Raw genomic sequence first — 26,833 nt, 5'->3', positions numbered from 1 at the left:
TCTACACCAGACTGGTGAGACTACCTTCTATCTATTCTATATCTACACCAGACTGGTGAGACTACCTTCTATCTATTCTATATCTACACCAGACTGGTGAGACTACCTTCTATCTATTCTATATCTACACCAGACTGGTGAGACTACCTTCTATCTATTCTATATCTACACCAGACTGGTGAGACTACCTTCTATCTATTCTATATCTACACCAGACTGGTGAGACTACCTTCTATCTATTCTATATCTACACCAGACTGGTGAGACTACCTTCTATCTATTCTATATCTACACCAGACTGGTGAGACTACCTTCTATCTATTCTATATCTACACCAGACTGGTGAGACTACCTTCTATCTATTCTATATCTACACCAGACTGGTGAGACTACCTTCTATCTATTCTATATCTACACCAGACTGGTGAGACTACCTTCTATCTATTCTATATCTACACCAGACTGGTGAGACTACCTTCTATCTATTCTATATCTACACCAGACTGGTGAGACTACCTTCTATCTATTCTATATCTACACCAGACTGGTGAGACTACCTTCTATCTATTCTATATCTACACCAGACTGGTGAGACTACCTTCTATCTATTCTATATCTACACCAGACTGGTGAGACTACCTTCTATCTATTCTATATCTACACCAGACTGGTGAGACTACCTTCTATCTATTCTATATCTACACCAGACTGGTGAGACTACCTTCTATCTATTCTATATCTACACCAGACTGGTGAGACTACCTTCTATCTATTCTATATCTACACCAGACTGGTGAGACTACCTTCTATCTATTCTATATCTACACCAGACTGGTGAGACTACCTTCTATCTATTCTATATCTACACCAGACTGGTGAGACTACCTTCTATCTATTCTATATCTACACCAGACTGGTGAGACTACCTTCTATCTATTCTATATCTACACCAGACTGGTGAGACTACCTTCTATCTATTCTATATCTACACCAGACTGGTGAGACTACCTTCTATCTATTCTATATCTACACCAGACTGGTGAGACTACCTTCTATCTATTCTATATCTACACCAGACTGGTGAGACTACCTTCTATCTATTCTATATCTACACCAGACTGGTGAGACTACCTTCTATCTATTCTATATCTACACCAGACTGGTGAGACTACCTTCTATCTATTCTATATCTACACCAGACTGGTGAGACTACCTTCTATCTATTCTATATCTACACCAGACTGGTGAGACTACCTTCTATCTATTCTATATCTACACCAGACTGGTGAGACTACCTTCTATCTATTCTATATCTACACCAGACTGGTGAGACTACCTTCTATCTATTCTATATCTACACCAGACTGGTGAGACTACCTTCTATCTATTCTATATCTACACCAGACTGGTGAGACTACCTTCTATCTATTCTATATCTACACCAGACTGGTGAGACTACCTTCTATCTATTCTATATCTACACCAGACTGGTGAGACTACCTTCTATCTATTCTATATCTACACCAGACTGGTGAGACTACCTTCTATCTATTCTATATCTACACCAGACTGGTGAGACTACCTTCTATCTATTCTATATCTACACCAGACTGGTGAGACTACCTTCTATCTATTCTATATCTACACCAGACTGGTGAGACTACCTTCTATCTATTCTATATCTACACCAGACTGGTGAGACTACCTTCTATCTATTCTATATCTACACCAGACTGGTGAGACTACCTTCTATCTATTCTATATCTACACCAGACTGGTGAGACTACCTTCTATCTATTCTATATCTACACCAGACTGGTGAGACTACCTTCTATCTATTCTATATCTACACCAGACTGGTGAGACTACCTTCTATCTATTCTATATCTACACCAGACTGGTGAGACTACCTTCTATCTATTCTATATCTACACCAGACTGGTGAGACTACCTTCTATCTATTCTATATCTACACCAGACTGGTGAGACTACCTTCTATCTATTCTATATCTACACCAGACTGGTGAGACTACCTTCTATCTATTCTATATCTACACCAGACTGGTGAGACTACCTTCTATCTATTCTATATCTACACCAGACTGGTGAGACTACCTTCTATCTATTCTATATCTACACCAGACTGGTGAGACTACCTTCTATCTATTCTATATCTACACCAGACTGGTGAGACTACCTTCTATCTATTCTATATCTACACCAGACTGGTGAGACTACCTTCTATCTATTCTATATCTACACCAGACTGGTGAGACTACCTTCTATCTATTCTATATCTACACCAGACTGGTGAGACTACCTTCTATCTATTCTATATCTACACCAGACTGGTGAGACTACCTTCTATCTATTCTATATCTACACCAGACTGGTGAGACTACCTTCTATCTATTCTATATCTACACCAGACTGGTGAGACTACCTTCTATCTATTCTATATCTACACCAGACTGGTGAGACTACCTTCTATCTATTCTATATCTACACCAGACTGGTGAGACTACCTTCTATCTATTCTATATCTACACCAGACTGGTGAGACTACCTTCTATCTATTCTATATCTACACCAGACTGGTGAGACTACCTTCTATCTATTCTATATCTACACCAGACTGGTGAGACTACCTTCTATCTATTCTATATCTACACCAGACTGGTGAGACTACCTTCTATCTATTCTATATCTACACCAGACTGGTGAGACTACCTTCTATCTATTCTATATCTACACCAGACTGGTGAGACTACCTTCTATCTATTCTATATCTACACCAGACTGGTGAGACTACCTTCTATCTATTCTATATCTACACCAGACTGGTGAGACTACCTTCTATCTATTCTATATCTACACCAGACTGGTGAGACTACCTTCTATCTATTCTATATCTACACCAGACTGGTGAGACTACCTTCTATCTATTCTATATCTACACCAGACTGGTGAGACTACCTTCTATCTATTCTATATCTACACCAGACTGGTGAGACTACCTTCTATCTATTCTATATCTACACCAGACTGGTGAGACTACCTTCTATCTATTCTATATCTACACCAGACTGGTGAGACTACCTTCTATCTATTCTATATCTACACCAGACTGGTGAGACTACCTTCTATCTATTCTATATCTACACCAGACTGGTGAGACTACCTTCTATCTATTCTATATCTACACCAGACTGGTGAGACTACCTTCTATCTATTCTATATCTACACCAGACTGGTGAGACTACCTTCTATCTATTCTATATCTACACCAGACTGGTGAGACTACCTTCTATCTATTCTATATCTACACCAGACTGGTGAGACTACCTTCTATCTATTCTATATCTACACCAGACTGGTGAGACTACCTTCTATCTATTCTATATCTACACCAGACTGGTGAGACTACCTTCTATCTATTCTATATCTACACCAGACTGGTGAGACTACCTTCTATCTATTCTATATCTACACCAGACTGGTGAGACTACCTTCTATCTATTCTATATCTACACCAGACTGGTGAGACTACCTTCTATCTATTCTATATCTACACCAGACTGGTGAGACTACCTTCTATCTATTCTATATCTACACCAGACTGGTGAGACTACCTTCTATCTATTCTATATCTACACCAGACTGGTGAGACTACCTTCTATCTATTCTATATCTACACCAGACTGGTGAGACTACCTTCTATCTATTCTATATCTACACCAGACTGGTGAGACTACCTTCTATCTATTCTATATCTACACCAGACTGGTGAGACTACCTTCTATCTATTCTATATCTACACCAGACTGGTGAGACTACCTTCTATCTATTCTATATCTACACCAGACTGGTGAGACTACCTTCTATCTATTCTATATCTACACCAGACTGGTGAGACTACCTTCTATCTATTCTATATCTACACCAGACTGGTGAGACTACCTTCTATCTATTCTATATCTACACCAGACTGGTGAGACTACCTTCTATCTATTCTATATCTACACCAGACTGGTGAGACTACCTTCTATCTATTCTATATCTACACCAGACTGGTGAGACTACCTTCTATCTATTCTATATCTACACCAGACTGGTGAGACTACCTTCTATCTATTCTATATCTACACCAGACTGGTGAGACTACCTTCTATCTATTCTATATCTACACCAGACTGGTGAGACTACCTTCTATCTATTCTATATCTACACCAGACTGGTGAGACTACCTTCTATCTATTCTATATCTACACCAGACTGGTGAGACTACCTTCTATCTATTCTATATCTACACCAGACTGGTGAGACTACCTTCTATCTATTCTATATCTACACCAGACTGGTGAGACTACCTTCTATCTATTCTATATCTACACCAGACTGGTGAGACTACCTTCTATCTATTCTATATCTACACCAGACTGGTGAGACTACCTTCTATCTATTCTATATCTACACCAGACTGGTGAGACTACCTTCTATCTATTCTATATCTACACCAGACTGGTGAGACTACCTTCTATCTATTCTATATCTACACCAGACTGGTGAGACTACCTTCTATCTATTCTATATCTACACCAGACTGGTGAGACTACCTTCTATCTATTCTATATCTACACCAGACTGGTGAGACTACCTTCTATCTATTCTATATCTACACCAGACTGGTGAGACTACCTTCTATCTATTCTATATCTACACCAGACTGGTGAGACTACCTTCTATCTATTCTATATCTACACCAGACTGGTGAGACTACCTTCTATCTATTCTATATCTACACCAGACTGGTGAGACTACCTTCTATCTATTCTATATCTACACCAGACTGGTGAGACTACCTTCTATCTATTCTATATCTACACCAGACTGGTGAGACTACCTTCTATCTATTCTATATCTACACCAGACTGGTGAGACTACCTTCTATCTATTCTATATCTACACCAGACTGGTGAGACTACCTTCTATCTATTCTATATCTACACCAGACTGGTGAGACTACCTTCTATCTATTCTATATCTACACCAGACTGGTGAGACTACCTTCTATCTATTCTATATCTACACCAGACTGGTGAGACTACCTTCTATCTATTCTATATCTACACCAGACTGGTGAGACTACCTTCTATCTATTCTATATCTACACCAGACTGGTGAGACTACCTTCTATCTATTCTATATCTACACCAGACTGGTGAGACTACCTTCTATCTATTCTATATCTACACCAGACTGGTGAGACTACCTTCTATCTATTCTATATCTACACCAGACTGGTGAGACTACCTTCTATCTATTCTATATCTACACCAGACTGGTGAGACTACCTTCTATCTATTCTATATCTACACCAGACTGGTGAGACTACCTTCTATCTATTCTATATCTACACCAGACTGGTGAGACTACCTTCTATCTATTCTATATCTACACCAGACTGGTGAGACTACCTTCTATCTATTCTATATCTACACCAGACTGGTGAGACTACCTTCTATCTATTCTATATCTACACCAGACTGGTGAGACTACCTTCTATCTATTCTATATCTACACCAGACTGGTGAGACTACCTTCTATCTATTCTATATCTACACCAGACTGGTGAGACTACCTTCTATCTATTCTATATCTACACCAGACTGGTGAGACTACCTTCTATCTATTCTATATCTACACCAGACTGGTGAGACTACCTTCTATCTATTCTATATCTACACCAGACTGGTGAGACTACCTTCTATCTATTCTATATCTACACCAGACTGGTGAGACTACCTTCTATCTATTCTATATCTACACCAGACTGGTGAGACTACCTTCTATCTATTCTATATCTACACCAGACTGGTGAGACTACCTTCTATCTATTCTATATCTACACCAGACTGGTGAGACTACCTTCTATCTATTCTATATCTACACCAGACTGGTGAGACTACCTTCTATCTATTCTATATCTACACCAGACTGGTGAGACTACCTTCTATCTATTCTATATCTACACCAGACTGGTGAGACTACCTTCTATCTATTCTATATCTACACCAGACTGGTGAGACTACCTTCTATCTATTCTATATCTACACCAGACTGGTGAGACTACCTTCTATCTATTCTATATCTACACCAGACTGGTGAGACTACCTTCTATCTATTCTATATCTACACCAGACTGGTGAGACTACCTTCTATCTATTCTATATCTACACCAGACTGGTGAGACTACCTTCTATCTATTCTATATCTACACCAGACTGGTGAGACTACCTTCTATCTATTCTATATCTACACCAGACTGGTGAGACTACCTTCTATCTATTCTATATCTACACCAGACTGGTGAGACTACCTTCTATCTATTCTATATCTACACCAGACTGGTGAGACTACCTTCTATCTATTCTATATCTACACCAGACTGGTGGGACTACCTTCTATCTATTCTATATCTACACCAGACTGGTGAGACTACCTTCTATCTATTCTATATCTACACCAGACTGGTGAGACTACCTTCTATCTATTCTATATCTACACCAGACTGGTGAGACTACCTTCTATCTATTCTATATCTACACCAGACTGGTGAGACTACCTTCTATCTATTCTATATCTACACCAGACTGGTGAGACTACCTTCTATCTATTCTATATCTACACCAGACTGGTGAGACTACCTTCTATCTATTCTATATCTACACCAGACTGGTGAGACTACCTTCTATCTATTCTATATCTACACCAGACTGGTGAGACTACCTTCTATCTATTCTATATCTACACCAGACTGGTGAGACTACCTTCTATCTATTCTATATCTACACCAGACTGGTGAGACTACCTTCTATCTATTCTATATCTACACCAGACTGGTGAGACTACCTTCTATCTATTCTATATCTACACCAGACTGGTGAGACTACCTTCTATCTATTCTATATCTACACCAGACTGGTGAGACTACCTTCTATCTATTCTATATCTACACCAGACTGGTGAGACTACCTTCTATCTATTCTATATCTACACCAGACTGGTGAGACTACCTTCTATCTATTCTATATCTACACCAGACTGGGTGAGACTACCTTCTATCTATTCTATATCTACACCCGACTGGTGAGACTACCTTCTATCTATTCTATATCTACACCAGACTGGTGAGACTACCTTCTATCTATTCTATATCTACACCAGACTGGTGAGACTACCTTCTATCTATTCTATATCTACACCAGACTGGTGAGGACTACCTTCTATCTATTCTATATCTACACCAGACTGGTGAGACTACCTTCTATCTATTCTATGTCTACACCAGACTGGTGAGACTACCTTCTATCTATTCTATATCTACACCAGACTGGTGAGACTACCTTCTATCTATTCTATATCTACACCAGACTGGTGAGACTACCTTCTATCTATTCTATATCTACACCAGACTGGTGAGACTACCTTCTATCTATTCTATATCTACACCAGACTGGTGAGACTACCTTCTATCTATTCTATATCTACACCCAGACTGGTGAGACTACCTTCTATCTATTCTATATCTACACCAGACTGGTGAGACTACCTTCTATCTATTCTATATCTACACCAGACTGGTGAGACTACCTTCTATCTATTCTATACTACACCAGACTAGTGAGGGAGGGAGGGAGGGAGGGAGAGTATATTTGGGGGAGAGGAGGGGAGGAGGTATATAGGAGGAGGGAGAGAGGAGATGAGAGGATTATGGAGGAGGGAGGAGGGAGGAGAGGAGGAGGAGAGAGAGAGAGGAGGGGAGGAGAGTATAGGAGGAGGGAGGGGAGGAGGAGGGGGAGGAAGAGTATGAGGAGGGGAGGGAGGGGAGGAGAGATATGAGGAGGAGAGGAGGGAGAGGAGAGTATATGAGGAGGAGGGAGGGGGGAGAGGAGGAGGGAGGAGAGAGTATGAGAGAGGGAAGGAGGAGGGGGAAGATGAGGAGGGAAGGAGGAGGGGAGGAGAGGAGAGTATATGAGGAGAGGATGGAGGAGGGGAGGAGAGGAGGAGAGGAGAGTATATGAGGCGGAGAGGAGGAGAGTATATGAGGGGAGGAGGGGAGGAGAGTATATGCGGAGGGAGGAAGGGGAGGAGAGGAGGAGGAGGGGAGTAGAGGAGAGGAGGTGAGTATATGAGGAGGGAAGGAGGAGAGGAGAGGAGGAGAGGAGGAGAGGAGAGGAGAGGGAAGGAGGAGAGTAAATGAGGAGGAGGAGGGGAGGGAGTATGAGAGGAGGGAGGGAGGGCAGGAGAGGAGGGGAGGGGAGGAGAGTATATGAGGAGGAGAGGAGAGGAGGATAGTATATGAGGAGAGTATATGATTAGGGAAGGAGGAGGGGAGGAGAGGAGAGGAGGTGAGAGAGTATATGAGGAGGGAAGGAGGAGGGGAGGAGAGGAGAGAATATGAGGAGTGAGGGAGGAGGAGAGGAGGAGAGGAGGAGAGGAGAGTATATGAGGAGGGAAGGAGGGCAGGAGAGTATTTGAGGAGGGAAGGAGGAGGGGAGGAGACGAGAGATACTGAGAGGGGAGGGAAGAGGAGGAGAGAGGAGAGAGAGAGGAGGGAGAGGAGGAGAGGGAGAGGAGGAGAGGAGAGAGGAGGAGGAAAGGAGGAGAGAGAGAGGAGGAGAGAGAAGGAGGGAGGAGGGGGAGGGAGGAGAGGAGGGAGGGAGGGAGGGCAGGAGAGAGGAGGGGAGGGAGACAGGAGGAGGGAGGGGAGGGGAGGAGAGGAGGAGGGAAGGAGAGGAGAGGAGGGGAGGAGAGTATGAGGAGGGAGGAGAGGAGGGAGGAGGAGGGAGAGAGGAGAGAGGAGTATATGAGGAGGAAGGAGAGAGGGGAAGGAGAGGAGAGTATGAGAGGGAGGGAGGAGGAGGGAGAGGAGGAGAGGGAGAGTATGAGAGAGGAGGAGAGAGGGGAGGAGAGTATGAGGAGGAAGGAGGGAGGAGAGGGATTTGAGGAGGGAAGGAGGAGGGGGAGGAGAGGAGAGTATGGAGGAGATGGAGGAGAGGGAGGAGAGGAGGGAGAGTGAGGCGGAGAGGAGGAGAGAAGGAGGGAGGAGGAGAGGGAGAGGAGGAGGAGGGGAGAGAGGAGGAGGAGGGGGGAGGGAAGAGAGGAGAGAGGAGGAGGGAAGGAGGAGAGGAGAGAGGAGAGAGGAGAAGAGGAGAGAGGAGAGGAGGAGAGTAAATGAGGAGGGAGGGAGGGGAGGAGAGAAGGAGGAGGAGGGAGGGCAGGAGAGGAGGGAGGAGGAGAGTATGAGGAGGAGAGGAGAGGAGAGAGGAGAGGAGAGAGGAGAGAGGAGGAGAGGAGGAAGGGAGAGAGGAGGAGGGAGGAGAGGGAGAGGAGAGGAGAGGAGAGAGAGGAGGAGAGGAGAGGAGAGAGGAGAGGAGAGAGAGAGGAGAGAGAGGATAGTATGAGAGAGTATATGAGGAGGGAAGGAGGAGGGGAGGAGAGGAGAGTATATGAGGAGGGAGGGAGGAGGAGAGGAGGAGAGGGGAGTATATGAGGAGGGAAGGAGGGCAGGAGAGTATATGAGGAGGGAAGGAGGAGGGGAGGAGAGGAGAGTAGATGAGGAGGGAAGGAGGAGAGGAGAGGAGGAGAGGAGAGGAGAGGAGGAGGGGAGGAGAGGAGAGGAGAGGAGGAGAGTGAGGAGGGAGGAGGGAGGAGAGGAGGAGAGGAGAGGAGGAGGAGAGTATAAGGAGGAGGGAGGGAGGAGGAGGGAGAGAGGAGGAGAGGAGAGGGAGGGAGGAGAGAGAGGAGGAGAGGAGAGGAGGAGAGGAGGGAGGAGAGAGAGAGAGGAGGAGAGAGGGGAGAGAGAGAGGAGAGGGAGGAGGAGTAGGATGAGGAGGGAGGGAGGGGAGGAGGAGGGGAGGAGAGAGAGAGGAGGGAGGGAGGGGGGGAGGAGAGGAGGGAGAGAGAGGAGGGAGGAGGAGAGGAGGGAGGGAGGAGGAGAGTGAGGAGGAGAGAGGAGAGAGGAGGGAGATATGAGGAGGGAGGAGGAGGGGAGGAGGGGAGGAGGGAGGAGGAGGAGAGGGAGGGAGGAGGCAGGAGGAGGGGAGAGGAGAGGGAGAGGAGAGGGGAGGGAGGAGAGAGGGGAGGAGAGGAGAGGAGAGGAGGAGAGGAGGAGAGAGAGGAGAGGAGAGAGAGGAGAGAGGAGAGGAGGAGGAGAGGGAGAGAGGAGGAGGAGAGGAGAGAGGAGGAGAGGAGGGAGGAGAGAGAGGGGAGGAGAGGGAGGAGGAGGAGGAGGAGAGGAGAGGAGGAGGGGGGGAGAGGAGGGAGGAGGGAGGAGAGGGGAGGAGGGAGGAGGAGAGGAGAGGAGTAAGGAGAGGGAGGAGGAGGGGGGAGAGAGGAGGGAGGGAGGAGAGGAGGAGGGAGGGAGGGAGGAGGGGAGGAGAGGAGAGAGAGGAGGAGGAGGGAGGAGGGGAGGGAGAGTAGCATGAGGAGAGGAGGAGGGGAGAGGAGGAGAGGAGTGAGGAGGGAAGGAGGAGAGGAGAGTATGAGGGAGGAAGGAGGGGAGAGAGAGGAGAGGAGAGGAGGAGGAGGGGAGGAGAGGAGGGGGAGAGGAGGAGAGTATAGGAGGAGGGGAGGAGGAGGGAAGAGAGGAGAGGAGAGGAGAGTTATGAGAGGGAAGGAGGAGAGGAGAGGAGGAGAGAGGAGAGGGGAGAGGAGAGGAGAGAAGTAAATGAGAGGGAGGGAGGAGGAGAGAGTATGAGGAGGGAGGGAGGGCAGGAGAGGAGGAGGGGAGGGAGAGTAGAGAGGAGAGAGAGGAGGAGAGAGAGGAGAGGAGCGAGGAGGGAGGAGGAGAGGAGAGGAGGAGGAGGAGAGAGGGAGGAGGAGGAGAGGGAGGAGAGGAGAGGAGAGGAGAGGAGAGAGAGGAGAGAGAGGAGAGGAGAGGGAGAGGGAAGGGAGGAGGGAAGGAGGAGGAGGAGAGGAGAGGAGGGAGGAGGAGTAGAGGAGGGAGGAGGAGGAGGAGAGTATGAGGAGGAGGGGGAGAGAAGGAGGGAGGGAGGAGGAGGAGAGGAGGAGAAGGGAAGGAGGAGAGGAGAGGAGGAGAGGAGGAGAGGAGAGGAGGAGGGGAGGAGAGGAGAGGAGAGGAGGAGAGGAGGGAGGAGGGAAGGAGGAGAGGAGAAGAGAGGAGAGAGGAGGAGAGTGAGGAGGGAGGGAGGAGGAGGAGGAGAGTATGAGGAGGGAGGAGGGAGGGAGGAGAGGAGGGGAGGGAGGAGAGCGAGGAGGGAGGAGAGGAGAGGAGGGGAGGGAGAGAGTATGAGGAGGGAGGGAGAGGAGGTGAGAGAGGAGAGAGGGAGAGGAGAGGATAGGAGAGGAGGGAGGGAGGGAGGAGGAGGGGAGGAGGTATATAAGGAGGGAGGGAGGGAGGAGGAGAGGAGGGGAGGAGAGGGAGGAGGAGAGAGGAGGAGGAGGAGAGGAGGAGGAGGAGAGTATAGAGGAGGAGGAGAGGAGGGAGGAGGGGAGGAGAGTGAGAGGAGAGGAGGAGGAGGGGAGAGGAGAGAGGAGGAGGAAGAGGAGGAGAGAGAGGAGAGGAGGAGGAGGGGAGGAGAGGAGGAGAGGAGAGGAGAGGGAGGAGAGGGAGAGGAGAGGAGAGGAGAGAGGAGAGGAGAGGAGAGGAGGAGAGGAGAGGAGAGAGAGGAGAGAGAGGAGGGAAGGAGGAGAGGAGAGGAGGGAGGGGAGGAGGAGGGAGGAGAGTAGCAGAGGGAGGGAGGGAGGGAGGAGGAGGAGAGATATGAGGAGGGGAGGAGAGGAGGAGAGGAGGGAGGAGGTATGAGGAGGAGGGAGGGGAGGAGGGTATATGTGGAGGAGAGGAGGGGAGGAGAGGAGGAGAGGAGAGTATATGAGGAGGAGAGGAGGAGAGATATGCGAGGGAGGAAGGGGGAGGAGAGGAGAGGAGGAGGGGAGGAGAGGGGAGGAGAGGAGAGGAGGGGAGGAGGAGAGTATATTAGGAGGAGGAGAGGAGGAGAGGAGGAGAGGATAGTATATGAGGTGGAGAGGAGGAGGTTGGAGGGGAGGAGAGATATGCGGAGGGAGGAAGGGGAGGAGAGGAGGGGAGGAGAGTATATGAGGAGGAGGAGGAGGAGGAGGAGAAGAGAGGAGGAGAGGAGGGGAGGAGAGTATATGAGGAGGGAAGGAGGAGGGGAGGAGAGGAGGAGATGAGAGGGAGGAGGGAGGAGAGGAGAGGAGGAGAGGATAGTATATGAGGAGGGAGGGAGGGGAGGAGGGGAGAGAGGAGGGGGAGGAGAGGAGGAGGAGGGAGGGAGGAAGGAGGGAGGGAGAAGAGGGAGAGGAGAGAGTAAGGAGAGGGAGGGAGGGGAGGGGGGAGAGAGGGAGGGAGAGAGTAGGAGAGAGGAGGAGGAGAGGAGAGGGAGGAGAGGAGGGGAGGAGAGGGAGGAGGGAAGGAGGAGGGGAGGAGAGGAGGAGAGTATAAGGAGGAGGGAGGGGAGGAGAGGAGGAGAGAGATAGAGGAGGGAGGGAGGGCAGGAGAGGAGGAGGAGAGTATGAGGAGGGAAGGAGGAGGGAGAGAGGAGGGGAGAGGAGGGGGAGGAGAGAGAGGAGGGAGGGAGGGGAGGAGAGGAGGAGAGTATGAGGAGGGAGGGAGGCAGGAGAGGAGGGGGGGAGAGAGAGAGAAGGAGAGGAGAGGAGTAGAGGAGGGGAGGAGAGTATATGAGGAGGGAGGGAGGAGGGGAGGAGGGGAGAGAGAAGGAGGAGGGGAGGAGAGAGGGGAGAGAGAGGAGAGGAGGGAGAGAGGAGAGTATATGAGGGGAGGAGGGGAGGAGAGAAGTATGCGGAGAGGAGGAAGGGGAGAGAGGAGAGGAGGAGGGAGGAGGAGAGTATGAGGAGGAGGGGAGAGAGGAGGAGAAGGAGAGTAATGAGGAGGGAGGGAGGAGGTATGAGGAGAGGAGAGGATAAGAGGAGAGAGAGAGTATGAGGGAGGAGAGGAGGAGAGTAGAGGAGGATAGTATATGCGGAGGAGGAGTGGAGGAAGAAGAGGAGAGGAGGAGGAGAGAAAAGGAGAGGAAGGAGGAGGGGGAGGAGAGTATATGAGGAGGGAAGGAGGAGGGGAGGAGAGTGTATGAGGAGGGAAGGAGGAGGGAAGGAGAGGAGAGGAGAGGAGGGGAGGAGAGTAAATGAGGAGGAGGAGAGGAGAGGAGAGGAGAGGAGAGGAGAGGAGAGGAGAGGAGAGAGAGAGAGGAGGGAGGAGGAGAAGGGAGGAGAGGAGAGAGGAGGGGAGGAGAGTATATGAGGAGGAGAGGAGGGAGGAGGGGAGGAGAATATGAGGAGGAGGAGAGAGGAGAGGTGAGAGGAGGGAGGAGAGTAGTGGAGGAGAGGAGAGTATGAGGAGGGAGGAGGAGAGGAGGGGAGGGGGAGGAGAGGAGGAGGAGAGGAGAGGAGGAGAGGGAGGAGAGTGAGAGGAGGGAGGGAGGGAGGAGGGGAGGAGGGGAGGAGAGTATATGAGGAGGGGAGGAGAGGAGGAGGCGAGGAGAGGAGAGGAGGAGAGTATATGAGGAGGGAGGGAGGAGAGGAGAGGAGAGGAGAGGAGAGGAGAGGAGAGTATATGAGGAGGGAGGAAGGGGAGGAGAGGAGAGGAGGAGGGGGGGAGGAGGGGAGAGAGGAGAGGAGAGGAGGGGAGGAGGAGAGTATATTAGGAGGAGGAGAGTATATGCGGAGGGAGGAAGGGGAGGAGAGGAGGGAGGAGAGGAGAGAGAGGAGGAGGAGGAGAGGAGAGAGGAGAGGAGGAGGAGGAGAGTAGGGAGGAGGAGAGGGAGGAGAGGAGGAGGAGGGAGGAGGAGGAGGGGAGGAGAGGAGGGAGAGAGGAGGGTAGTATGAGGAGGGAGGAGGGAGGAGGAGAGGGAGGAGAGGAGAGTATAGGAGGAGGGAGGGAGGGGGAGAGAGAGGAGGGGAGAGAGTATGAGGAGGAGAGGAGGAGAGGAGAGAGGAGGAGGGAGGAGAAAGAGGAGAGGAGGGGAGGAGAGGGAGGAGAGAGGAGGGAGGAGAGAGAGAGGAGGAGGGGAGGAGGAGAGGAGAGGAGGGAGGAGAGAGGAGAGGGAGGGAAGGGGAGGGAGGAGAGGAGGAGGAGAGAGAGGGGAGGAGGAGGAGGAGGAGGAGAGGAGGAGAGGAGGGGAGGAGGAGAGTATGAGGAGGGGGGAGGGGAGGAGAGGAGGGGAGGAGAGTATATGAGGAGGGAGGGAGGGCAGGAGAGGAGGGGGGGAGGAGAGTGAGGAGGGAAGGAGGAGGGGAAGAGAGGAGGGGAGGAGAGGAGGGGAGGAGAGATGAGGAGGAGGGGAGGGAGGAGAAGAGGGGAGGAGAGTATATGAGGAGGGAGGGCAGGAGAGGAGGGGAGGGGAGGAGAGTATATGAGAAGGAGAGGAGAGGAGGAGAGAGGAGGAGATATGGGGAGGGAGGAGGGGGGGAGAGGAGGAGGGGAGGAGAGGAGGAGAGGAGGAGAGGAGAGTATATGAGGGGAGGAGGGGAGGAGAGTATATGCGGAGGGAGGAAGGGGAGGAGAGGAGAGGAGGAGGGGAGGAGGAGAGTATTTGAGGAGGAGGGGAGGAGAGGAGGGGAGAAGGAGAGTACATGAGGAGGGAGGGAGGAGAGTATATGAGGAGGAGGAGAGGATAAGAGGAGGAGAGGAGAGTATATGAGGAGGAGAGGAGGAGAGTATATGAGGGGAGGAGAGTATATGCGGAGGGAGGAAGGGGAGGAGAGTATGAGGAGGGAGGGAGGGAGGAGAGTATATGAGGAGGGAAGGAGGAGGGGAGGAGAGTATGAGGAGGGAAGGAGGAGGGAGGAGAGGAGTAGGTGAGGAGGGAAGGAGGAGGGGAGGAGAGGAGGGGAGGAGAGAGAGGAGGGAGGGGAGGAGAGGAGAGGAGAGGGAGGAGGGAAGGAGGAGGAAGGAGAGAGAGGAGAGGAGGGGAGGGGAGGAGAGTAAATGAGGAGGAGGAGAGGAGAGGAGAGGAGAGGAGAGGAGAGGAGGAGAGTATTTGAGGAGGGAGGGAGGGGAGGAGAGGAGGGGAGGAGAGTATATGAGGAGGAGAGGAGGGGAGGAGGGGAGGAGAATATATGAGGAGGAGGAGAGGAGGAGAGGCGGTGAGAGGAGGGGAGGAGAGTAGTGGAGGAGAGTATATGAGGAGGGGAAGAGGAGGAGAGTATATGCAGTAGATATTTTTTTCTCTTTTGATTTTGTTTCTGCTAGTTTTTCACACACTTTGTCTCTCACTTTTGTTTGCGTGTTTGTGTGTGTGTGTTTGTTTGCGTGTGTGTGTAGTTGGGGGTAAGTGGGAGGAGTCAGAACAGGTTAACACGATGCAGGCATTCTATTCGCTGACGGGTCTTCAGCCTGGAACACAGTACCGCCTCCTCATCACCCATGGCAACTACACACACTGGGAGGAGGAGATACAGACCACCGGTCCAGGTACACACACACACACACACACACACACACACACTCGCTCACACACACACACACACACACACTCGCTCACACACATGCACAAACACACACTGACATACACACACATTTTTTTACATATAATAATATACTGTATGCCATTTAGTAGAACTTAAAACACTGAGTTGATTCATTTCAGTGTGTGGCCCAGTGGGAATCAAACCCACTTCAAGACCGTTCTTTCATTATTCTCATGGTGTTGTTTTCTCTCTCTCTCTCTGTCTCTCTCTCTCTCTCTCTCTCTCTCTCTCTGTCTCTGTCTCTCTGTCTCTCTGTCTCTCTGTCTCTCTGTCTCTCTGTCTCTCTCTCTCTCTCTCTCTCTCTCTCTCTCTCTCTCTCTCTCTCTCTGTCTCTCTCTCTGTCTCTCTGTCTCTCTGTCTCTCTGTCTCTCTGTCTCTCTGTCTCTCTCTCTCTCTCGCTCTCTCTCTCTCTCTCTAATTTAAGGGCTTTATTGGCATGGGAAACATATGTTAACATTGCCAAACAAGTGAGATAAACAATACAAATTAACAGTAAACATTACACTCAGATGTTCCAAAAGAATAAAGACATTTTAAATGTCATATTATATGCAAATAGTTAAAGTACCTATGGGAAAATACATAAACACAAATATGGGTAGTATTTACAATGGTGTTTGTTCTTCACTGGTTGCCCTTTTCTTGTGGCAACAGGTCACAAATCTTGCAGCTGTGATGGCACACTGTGGTTTTTCACCCAGTAGATAAGGGAGTTTATCAAAATTGGGTTTGTTTTCTAATTATTTTTGGACCGCTGTAATCTGAGGGAAATATGTGTCTCTAATATGGTCATACATTTGGCAGGAGGTTAGGAAGTGCAGCTCAGTTTCCACCTCATTTTGTGGGCAGTGTGCACATAGCCTGTCTTCTCTTGAGAGCCAGGTCTGCCTACGGCGGCCTTTCTCAATAGAAAGGCTATGTTCACTGAGTCTGTACATAGTCAAAGTAATTATATTTTTGTTTTCTCATGATTTGGTTGGGTCTAATTGTGTTGCTGTCCTGGGGCTCTGTGGGGTCTGTTTGAGTTTGTGAACAGAGCCCCAGGACCAGCTTGCTTAGGGGACTCTTCTCCAGGTTCATCTCTCTGTAGGTGATGGCTTTGTTATGGAAGGTTTGGGAAACGCTTCCTTTTAAATTGTTGTAGAATTTAATTGCTCTTTTCTGGATTTTGATAATTAGTGGGTATCGGCCTAATTCGGCTCTGCATGCATTATTTGGCCCAAACCAGATGGGATGGTGTATCGCTGCAGAATGCTGTGGTGGCCATGCTGGTTAAGTGTGCCTTGAATTCTAAATAAATCTCAGACAGTGTCACCAGCAAAGCACCCCCACACCAAAACACCTCCTCCTCCATGCTTCACGGTGGGAAATACACATGCGGAGATCATCCGTTCACCCACACCGTGTCTCACAAAGACTTGGGGCGGTTGTAACCAAAACTCTCAAATTTGGACTCCAGACCAAAGGACACATTTCCACCGGTCTAATGTCCATTTCTCATGTTTCTTGACCCAAGCAAGTCTCTTCTTCTTATCGGTGTCCTTTAGTAGTGGTTTATTTGCAGCAATTTGATCATGAAGGCCTGATTCACACAGTCTCCTCTGAACAGATTATGTTGATGTGTCTGTGACTTGAACTCTGTGAAGCATTTATTTGGGCTGCAATTTCTGAGGCTGGTAACTCTAATGAACTTATCCTCTGCAGCAGAGGTAACTCTGGGTATTTCATTCCTGTGGCGGTCCTCATGAGAGCCAGTTTCATCATAGCGCTTGATGGTTTTTGCGACTGCACTTGAAGAAACTTTCAAAGTTATTGAAATGTTCCGTATTGACTGACCTTCATGTCTTAAAGTAATGATGGACTGTTGTTTCTCTTTGCTTGTTTGAGCTGTTCTTGCCATAATATGGACTTGGTCTTTTACCAAATAGGGCTATCTTCTGTATACCCCCTCTACCTTGTCACAACAAAACTGATTGGCTCAAACGGATTAAGAAGGAAAGAAATTTCACAAATTAACTTTTAACAAGGCACACCTGTTAATTGAAATGCATTCCAGGTGACTACCTCATGAATCTGGTTGAGAGAATGCCAAGAGTGTGCAAAGCTGTCATCAAGGCAAAGGGTGGCTATTTTGAAGAATCTCAAATATAAAATATATTTTGATTTGTTTAACACTTTTTTGCTTACTACATGATTCCATATGTGTTATTTCATAGTTTTGATGTCGTCACTATTATTCAAGAATGTAGCAATAGTACAAATAAAGAAAAACCCTTGAATGAGTAGGTGTTCTAAAACTTTTGACCGGTCATGTATGTTGATGAGGGTGGGGCTTAAGCTGCATCCCTGTCTCACCCCGTGGCCCTGTGGAAAGAAATGTGTGTGTTTTCTCCCAACCCCACTTTCCATCAATTTGTGTAGCAGACCCTCATGCCAAATTGAGTCAAAAGCTTTTTTGAAATCAACAAAGCATGAGAAGACTTTGACTTTGTTTTGGTTTGTTTGTTTGTCAATTAGGGTGTGCAGGGTGAATACGTGGTCTGTCGTACAGTATTTTGGTATAAAGCCAATTTGACATTTATTCAGTACATTGTTTTCACTGAGGAAATGTATGAGTCTGCTGTTAATGATAATGCAGAGAATTTTCACAAGGTTGCTGTTGACTCATATCCCACAGTAGTTAATTTGTCTCCACCTTTGTGGATTGGGGTGATCAGTCCTTGGTTCCAAATATTGGGGAAGATGCCAGAGCTAAGGATGATGTTAAAGAGTTTAAGTATAGCCAATTGGAATTTGTGGTCTGTATATTTTATCATTTAATTGAGGATACCATCAACACCACAGGCCTTTTTGGGTTGGAGGGTTTGTATTTTGTCCTGTAGTTCATTCAATGTAATTGGAGAATCGAGTGTGTTCTGGTAGTCTTTAGTAGTTGATTATAAGATTTGTATTTGGTCATGTATATGTTTTTGCTGTTTGTTCTTTGTTATAGGGCCAAAAGTAATGGAGAAGTGGTTTCCCCATCTCCATTTTGGATAGATAACTCTTCGTGTTGTTGTTTGTTTAGTGTTTTCCAATTTTCCCAGAAGTGGTTAGAGTGTATGGATTCTTCAATTACATTGAGCTGATTTCTGACATGCTGTTCCTTCTTTTTCCGTAGTGTATTTCTGTATTGTTTTAGTGATTCACCATAGTGAAGGCGTAGGCTCAGGTTTTCTGGTCTCTATGTTTTTGGTTGGATAAGTTTCTCAATTTCTTTCTTAGGTTTTTGCATTCTTCATCAAACCATTTGTCACTGTTGTTACTTTTCTTAGGTTGTCTGCTTGACATTGTTTGATTTGATCGGGAAGCTGAGAGGTCAAATATACTGTTTAGGTTTTCTACTGCCAAGTGTACACCTTCACTATTACAGTGAAACATTTTGTCCAGGAAGTTGTCTAAAAGGGATTGAATTTGTTGTTGCCTAATTGTTTTTTGGTAGGTACTTTCCTTCCATCTATAGCATTTCTTAATATTTTTCAGTTCCTTTGGCTTTGATGCCTCATGATTGAGCATAACTCTGTTCAAGTAGAGTGTGATTTTGCTGTGATCTGATAGGGGTATCAGTGGGCTGACTGTGAACGTTCTGAGAGACTCTGGGTTGAGGTCAGTGATAAAGTAGTCTACATGTCAAGGGTTCTGATGCGAATGTGTGGTGGAATCAAGTGCAGGACACAGGAGCTCAGTCAAACTTGACTTTACTGGCAAAGCACAAAATTACACGGGTAAACTAACCTGGAGGCGAACAATACGCAACAGTGCGTAAAATACAAAACCCGACTACGCACGAACAACAGTGCGACGGTAAACTAGCGTCTGTCCAAAACAGTCGAACACCAACAGACAGGAAAACAATTACACACAACACATGACAGAAACAACGAGAACTTATAGGACACATAATCAACACTAAACATGAACAGGTGTACTAAACAGACCAAACCAATCAAACAACGAAACAAAGAACGGTGGCAGCTAGTACTCCGGAGACGACGACCGCCGAAGCCTGCCCGAACAAGGAGGAGGAGCAGCCTCGGCCGAAACCGTGACACTACAGTACTACTGCCAAGAGATGAGCTATAGGTGTACCTACCATAGGAGTCCCCTCGAAGCCTACCATTGACTATGTACATACCCAGTGTGCGACAGAGCTGCAGGAGTTGTGGCCCGTTTTTGTTGGTTATGTTGTCGTAGTTGTGTCTAGGGGGGCATATGGGGGAGGGAATGCTGTCACCTCCAGGTAGGTGTTTGTCCCCCTGTGTGCTGACGGTGTCAGGTTCTTTTCCAGTTCTGGCATTTAGGTCGCCACAGACTAGTACATGTCCCTGGGTCTGGAAATTATTGATTTCCCCCTCCAGGATGGAGAAGCTGTCTTCATTAAAGTATGGGGATTCTAGTGGGGGGATATAGGTAGCAGACAAGAGGACATTTTTCTATGTTGAAATAATTTCCTTTAGAATTTCTGGCCAAATGTAAAATGTTCCTGTTTTGACTAATTTAATAGTGGGTTACATCTGCTCTATACCAAATTAGCATACCCCCTGAGTCCCTTCCCTGTTTCACACCTGGTAGTTTGGTGGATGGGACTACCAGCTCTCTGTAACCTAGAGGGCAACCAGTGGGTCCGTCTCCTCTATACCATGTTTCTTGTAGGATGACAATGTCTGTATTTCCGATTTCTTTGGTGAAGTCCAGGTTCCTGCTCTTTCGGCCAAAGGCAGATGACCTCAGGCCTTGGATATTCCAGGATGAAATAGTGAAGGCTTTGTGTTCCATAAAGTGTCTAATGTTGTTGGTTGTGTGGTTTGGCCTCAGACCAGTAATTGTGAGCAGAGCCTGCTGAGCATCTGGTACATGCCATTGGCTTGGGCTAGTGTAAGAGTGGGGGTTGGGCCTGTTTGCCTGCTCACGGCCTGGGCGTATGTGTGACTTTCATGTTGAGGCCCTCTTTGCAGGTGTGGGGGACATGAGGTGGGTAGGAGGGGCATAGGTCTGATCTGAGGGGGCTTATATGGGGTGTGGGCATGGTTGGTTTGCTGGGTATTGATTGGTTGGGGTGTGGATGTAGGTCCTCTCTGCGGGGGTCCTCTATGTGTAGGTCCGGGGGGAGAGTGTCTCGCTGGTCTGGGCGGGGTGTCTGTTGATCTGTTGCTCCTGTGTGAGGTGTTGGGTCTGCGGTTGAGGGCGATATCCTTTAGGGTCCGGGCGAAGGTGGGCACTGCTGCCTTGAATAGGTGGACCTGGTTCTAAAGGCTGTTCCAGTCCAGGGTGGAGTGGTGGGCCAGGAAGACATTAGGTTTTGAGGCACAGTCACTGGAAATACTTGCGTTTACCCACTGTATGGTCGAAGGGTTGAAGTCTCTTCGTAGTAGCAGGGTGGAGATAACCACTTGGGGAAAGTAGAAGAAGCTTTTTCTATCACTCCCTTGAGTGCTGTGGCCACCCTTTGCTGCTGGGCTCTCAGGTCGTTTGTGCCTGTGTGTATTATTATGTGGCTGGGTGATCCTAGTTGGTCCTCAGACAGAAGGTCAAGGTTGGGTGTTTGGGAAACATTTTCTTTTCTTGATTGAGTCCATAAGGAGTACAATCTGTTGCTTGTGTATGTCCTCAGTGGGTGTGGGGGGGTTGTCAGGAGGGCTATCAGGGTGGCTGATGGGGGGTGCTCAGAGGGGGTGGGATCCCCTGGGCTTGGGGTTCTTCATTTGTTTGTCCTGCTGTGATGTCGAGGCTATGGTCAGGGTCTAGGGTATATGGTTCTGCTGTGATGTCGAGACTGGTCAGGATCTGAGGTGGGCTGTTCTGCTGGCTTCTCTGCGGGAGTGGCCAGCTCTCTAATGGGTTGTTCTCTGTCACCTGTCATCGTTCTCACCTTCTCCTCCAGCACTCTGATCCTCTCCTCTAGTGCTCTGTTCTTCTCCTGCTCCTGCTCTTTCTCCTGTTGATGTTGTCTCACCACAGTCCAGAGTGCAGACATGTCTCTCTCTACCTCCAGCTCTCCAGGTCTAGTTAAGGGGGTGTTGTTGTGCTGGACTGTTGTCTGGGTCTGTGCTGACTGGAGTGTGTTCACCTGCTTTTCCAGCCCCACCTGCCTTACCTCCAGCTGGGTGAATTTATCCTTCATTTTAATGAGGGAGTAGTACTCTGTGCTGGGAAGTTGACTTTCCGCTTGTCTGTGGGGTTGTTTAACGAAGAGCTCTGGTCTCTCTCTCTCTCCCCAGAGCCACATGGTGTGGAAGGTGATTTTGCTACTCAGGGCTGGTTCATAGGGATGATCAGTGCTGTGGTGTTGCTGATGTTGCTGCTTCTGGTTCTCTGTTTCATCAAGAGGAGTAAGGGGGGCAAGTATGCAGGTAACTACTCACACACAGGTAACTACACACACACACACACACACAGGTAACTACACACACACACACAGGTAACTACACACACACACACAGGTAACTACACACACACACACAGGTAACTACACACACACACACACACACAGGTAACTACACACACACAGGTAACTACACACACACACACAGGTAACTACACACACATACACACAGGTAACTACACACACACACACAGGTAACTAGACACACACACACAGGTAACTAGACACACACACACAGGTAACTACACACACACACACAGGTATCTACACACACACACAGGTAACTACACACACACACACACAGGTAACTACACACACACACACAGGTAACTACACACACACACAGGTAACTACACACACACACAGGTAACTACACACACACACACACAGGTAACTACACACACACACACACACACACAGGTAACTACACACACACACGTAACTACACACACACACACAGGTAACTACACACACAGGTAACTACACACACACAGGTAACTACACACACACACAGGTAACTACACACACACAGGTAACTACACACACACACACACACACAGGTAACTACACACACACAGGTAAATACACACACAGGTAACTACACACACACAGGTAACTACACACACACACACAGGTAACTACACACACACAGGTAACTACACACACACACACAGGTAACTACACACACACACACACACAGGTAACTACACACACACACAGGTAACTACACACACACACACAGGTAACTACACACACACACACACACACACAGGTAACTACACACACATGCAGGTAACTACACACACACACAGGTAACTACACACACACAGGTAACTACACACACACACAGGTAACTACACACACACAGAGGTAACTACACACACACACACAGGTAACTACAGACACACACAGGTAACTACACACACACACACACAGGTAACTATAATAATATAATATGGTAACTACACACACATACGTAACTACAAACACAGGTAACTACACACACACACACACACACACACAGGTAACTACACACAAACACGCAGGTAACTACACACACACACACAGGTAACTACACACACACACACAGGTAACTACACACACACACACACAGGTAACTACACACACACACAGGTAACTACACACACACACAGGTAACTACACACACACACACAGGTAACTACACACACAAACATGCAGGTAACTACACACACACACAGGTAACTACACACACACACGCAGGTAACTACACACAAACACGCAGGTAACTACACACAAACACGCAGGTAACTACACACACACACAGGTAACTACACACACACACACAGGTAACTACACACACACACAGGTAACTACACACACACACACACACAGGTAACTACACACACACACACAGGTAACTACACACACACACACACACAGGTAACTACACACAAACACACACGTAAATATAAACACACACACGTAACTACACACACACGCAAGTAACTACACAAACACACACAGGTAACTACACAAACGCACGTAACTACACACATACAGACACGTAACTACGCACACAAACACAGGTAACTACACACACACGCACTTAACTACACACACACAGGTAACTACACACACACACAGGTAACTGCACACACACACAGGTAACTACACACACACACAGGTAACTACGCACACAAACACAGGTAACTACACACACACGCACGTAACTACACACACACACACACAGGTAACTACACACACAAACACACACAGGTAACTACACACACGCACTTAACTACACACACAGGTAACTACACACACACACAGGTAACTGCACACACACACAGGTAACTACACACACACACAGGTAACTACACACACACACAGGTAACTACGCACACAAACACAGGTAACTACACACACACGCACGTAACTACACACACACACACACAGGTAACTACACACACAAACACACACAGGTAACTACACACACACGCACTTAACTACACACACAGGTAACTACACACACACACAGGTAACTGCACACACACACAGGTAACTACACACACACACACACAGGTAACTACACACACACACACAGGTAACTACACACACACACACACACAGGTAACTACACACACACACAGGTAACTACACACACACACACACACACACAGGTAACTACACACACACACAGGTAACTACACACACACACACACAGGTAACTACACACACACGCACGTACACATTGACATTTCCCCTCTGGGATGAATAAAGTGTCTGTCTGTCCGTCCGTCCGTCTACTATACGTATTCACACTGAGATGCAGGCTGTTTTTGTTCCAGCCCAGCACTAACGTGCCTCTCTCCTCCAGTCAAAGACAAGGAAGAGAATCAGATGGACTCTGAGGCTCGGCCAATGAAAGATGAGACTTTCGGAGAGTACAGGTTTGTCATCTCTAACCATACACACATCTTTACCCAACACACACACACATCGTGGAACGTTTCTTTGGGACCATAAGGTGATGTCCTGACAACTGATACACAGAAATGTTCTTCCAACGTTCCCATGAAACGTGTCTAGAACATTAATACAGGATATTCTGAGAACAGGTTCTGTTTGACTTTAAGGGAATGGTCCCTTGAGAGCCTTAAGGGAATGTTCTCTAAAGTTATGGGAACGTTTGTTCTTAGCTGGGTTTACACAATACACGTACACATCTTTACACAATACACATACACATATTTACACAACAAACACATCTTTACACAACAAACACATCTTTACACAACAAACACATCTTTACACAACAAACACATCTTTACACAACAAACACATCTTTACACAACAAACACACATCTTTACACAACAAACACATCTTTACACAACACACACATCTTTACACAACAAACACACATCTTTACACAACACACACACACATCTTTACACAACACACACACACATCTTTACACAACACACACACACATCTTTACACAACACACACAAAACATACGTTTTTTAAGCTCCAATAACCCTAACCCTGACCTCTAACCTCTAAATATAACCTCCCTTTCTTCCCCATGCTGCTCCGTATCTGAAGATCTCTGGAAAGGTGAGTTCTCTTTCTATCTCTCTCTTCGTTCTAAATTGTTTTAACATGGTGTTCATACGTAGCTATTTCTCTGTTAATGTTTCCTCTGTCTCCATAGTGATGGTGATGAGAAGCGGTCAGTCAGTCAGCCGTCACTGTGTGTGGAGAGTAAACTGGGGAGTGACGACTCCCTCGCCGAATACGGAGACAGCGTCGACATCCAGTTCAATGAGGACGGCTCTTTCATTGGTCAATACAGCGGCCGAGGGCCCGCCCCTACAGGAAATGAGAGCTCTGGCCCCGCCTCCCCTGTCAATCAAGACCCCCCGCCTCCTCCAATAGGCCCCTCCTTCTCCGGAATACTGGACAGGCCCAGTTAGATAGAACAGAACACACACCATCAGACTGCCCACATGAAGACCCATCATTACTGACACCACTGCCATCAGACTGCCCACATGAAGACCCCATCATTACTGACACCACTGCCATCAGACTGCCCACATGAAGACCCCATCATTACTGATACCACTGCCATCAGACTGCCCACATGAAGACCCCATCATTACTGACACCACTGCCATCAGACTGCCCACATGAAGACCCCCATCATTACTGACACCACTGCCATCAGACTGCCCACATGAAGACCCCATCATTACTGACACCACTGCCATCAGACTGCCCACATGAAGACCCCATCATTACTGATACCACTGCCATCAGACTGCCCACATGAAGACCCCATCATTACTGACACCACTGCCATCAGACTGCCCACATGAAGACCCCATCATTACTGACACCACTGCCATCTGACTGCCCACATGAAGACCCCATCATTACTGATACCACTGCCATCAGACTGCCCACATGAAGACCCCATCATTCTGACACCACTGCCATCAGACTGCCCACATGAAGACCCCATCATTCTGACACCACTGCCATCAGACTGCCCACATGAAGACCTATCATTACTGACACCACTGCCATCAGACTGCCTACATGAAGACCCATCATTACTGACACCACTGCCATCAGACTGCCTACATGAAGACCCATCATTACTGACACCACTGCCATCAGACTGCCCACATGAAGACCCATCATTACTGACACCACTGCCATCAGACTGCCCACATGAAGACCTATCATTCTGACACCACTGCCATCAGACTGCCCACATGAAGACCCATCATTACTGACACCACTGCCATCAGACTGCCTACATGAAGACCCATCATTACTGACACCACTGCCATCAGACTGCCCACATGAAGACCTATCATTCTGACACCACTGCCATCAGACTGCCCACGTGAAGACATTTACATTTTAGTCATTTAGCAGACACTCTTATCCAGAGCGACTTACAGTTAGTGAGTGCATACATTTTCATACTGCCCCCCCCGTGGGAAACGAACCCACAACCCTGGCGTTGCATACACCATGCTCTACCAACTGAGCTACACAGGGCCAATCATTACTGACACCACTGCCATCAGACTGCCGACATGAAGACCCCATCATTACTGACACCACTGCCATCAGACTGCCCACATGAAGACCCCATCATTACTGATACCACTGCCATCAGACTGCCCACATGAAGACCCCATCATTACTGACACCACTGCCATCAGACTGCCTACATGAAGACCCTATCATTACTGATACCACTGCCATCAGACTGCCCACATGAAGACCCCATCATTACTGACACCACTGCCATCAGACTGCCCACATGAAGACCCCATCATTACTGACACCACTGCCATCAGACTGCCTACATGAAGACC

The 26,833-nt window shown here is 47.9% G+C and overlaps 1 protein-coding gene across 1 annotated transcript in view; it reads left to right on the top strand.

The window, feature by feature from the left end:
* Nucleotides 1-25,627, top strand: part of LOC123481838 (neural cell adhesion molecule L1.1-like) — a 65,005-nt gene extending 39,378 nt beyond the window's left edge. The window contains exons 8-12 of the mRNA XM_045207071.1: nucleotides 15,326-15,475; nucleotides 21,789-21,920; nucleotides 24,312-24,384; nucleotides 25,041-25,052; nucleotides 25,150-25,627. Coding sequence (XP_045063006.1) covers nucleotides 15,326-15,475; nucleotides 21,789-21,920; nucleotides 24,312-24,384; nucleotides 25,041-25,052; nucleotides 25,150-25,411 — 629 coding nt within the window. The 3' untranslated portion in view covers nucleotides 25,412-25,627. The remainder of the gene's footprint in view (nucleotides 1-15,325; nucleotides 15,476-21,788; nucleotides 21,921-24,311; nucleotides 24,385-25,040; nucleotides 25,053-25,149) is intronic.
* Nucleotides 25,628-26,833: the final 1,206 nt, after the last annotated feature.

Source organism: Coregonus clupeaformis, chromosome 24 (assembly GCF_020615455.1).
Source record: "Coregonus clupeaformis isolate EN_2021a chromosome 24, ASM2061545v1, whole genome shotgun sequence".
In the NCBI taxonomy this organism is placed as follows: Eukaryota; Metazoa; Chordata; class Actinopteri; order Salmoniformes; family Salmonidae; genus Coregonus; species Coregonus clupeaformis.
This window is presented reverse-complemented; position numbering and strand designations above follow the sequence as displayed.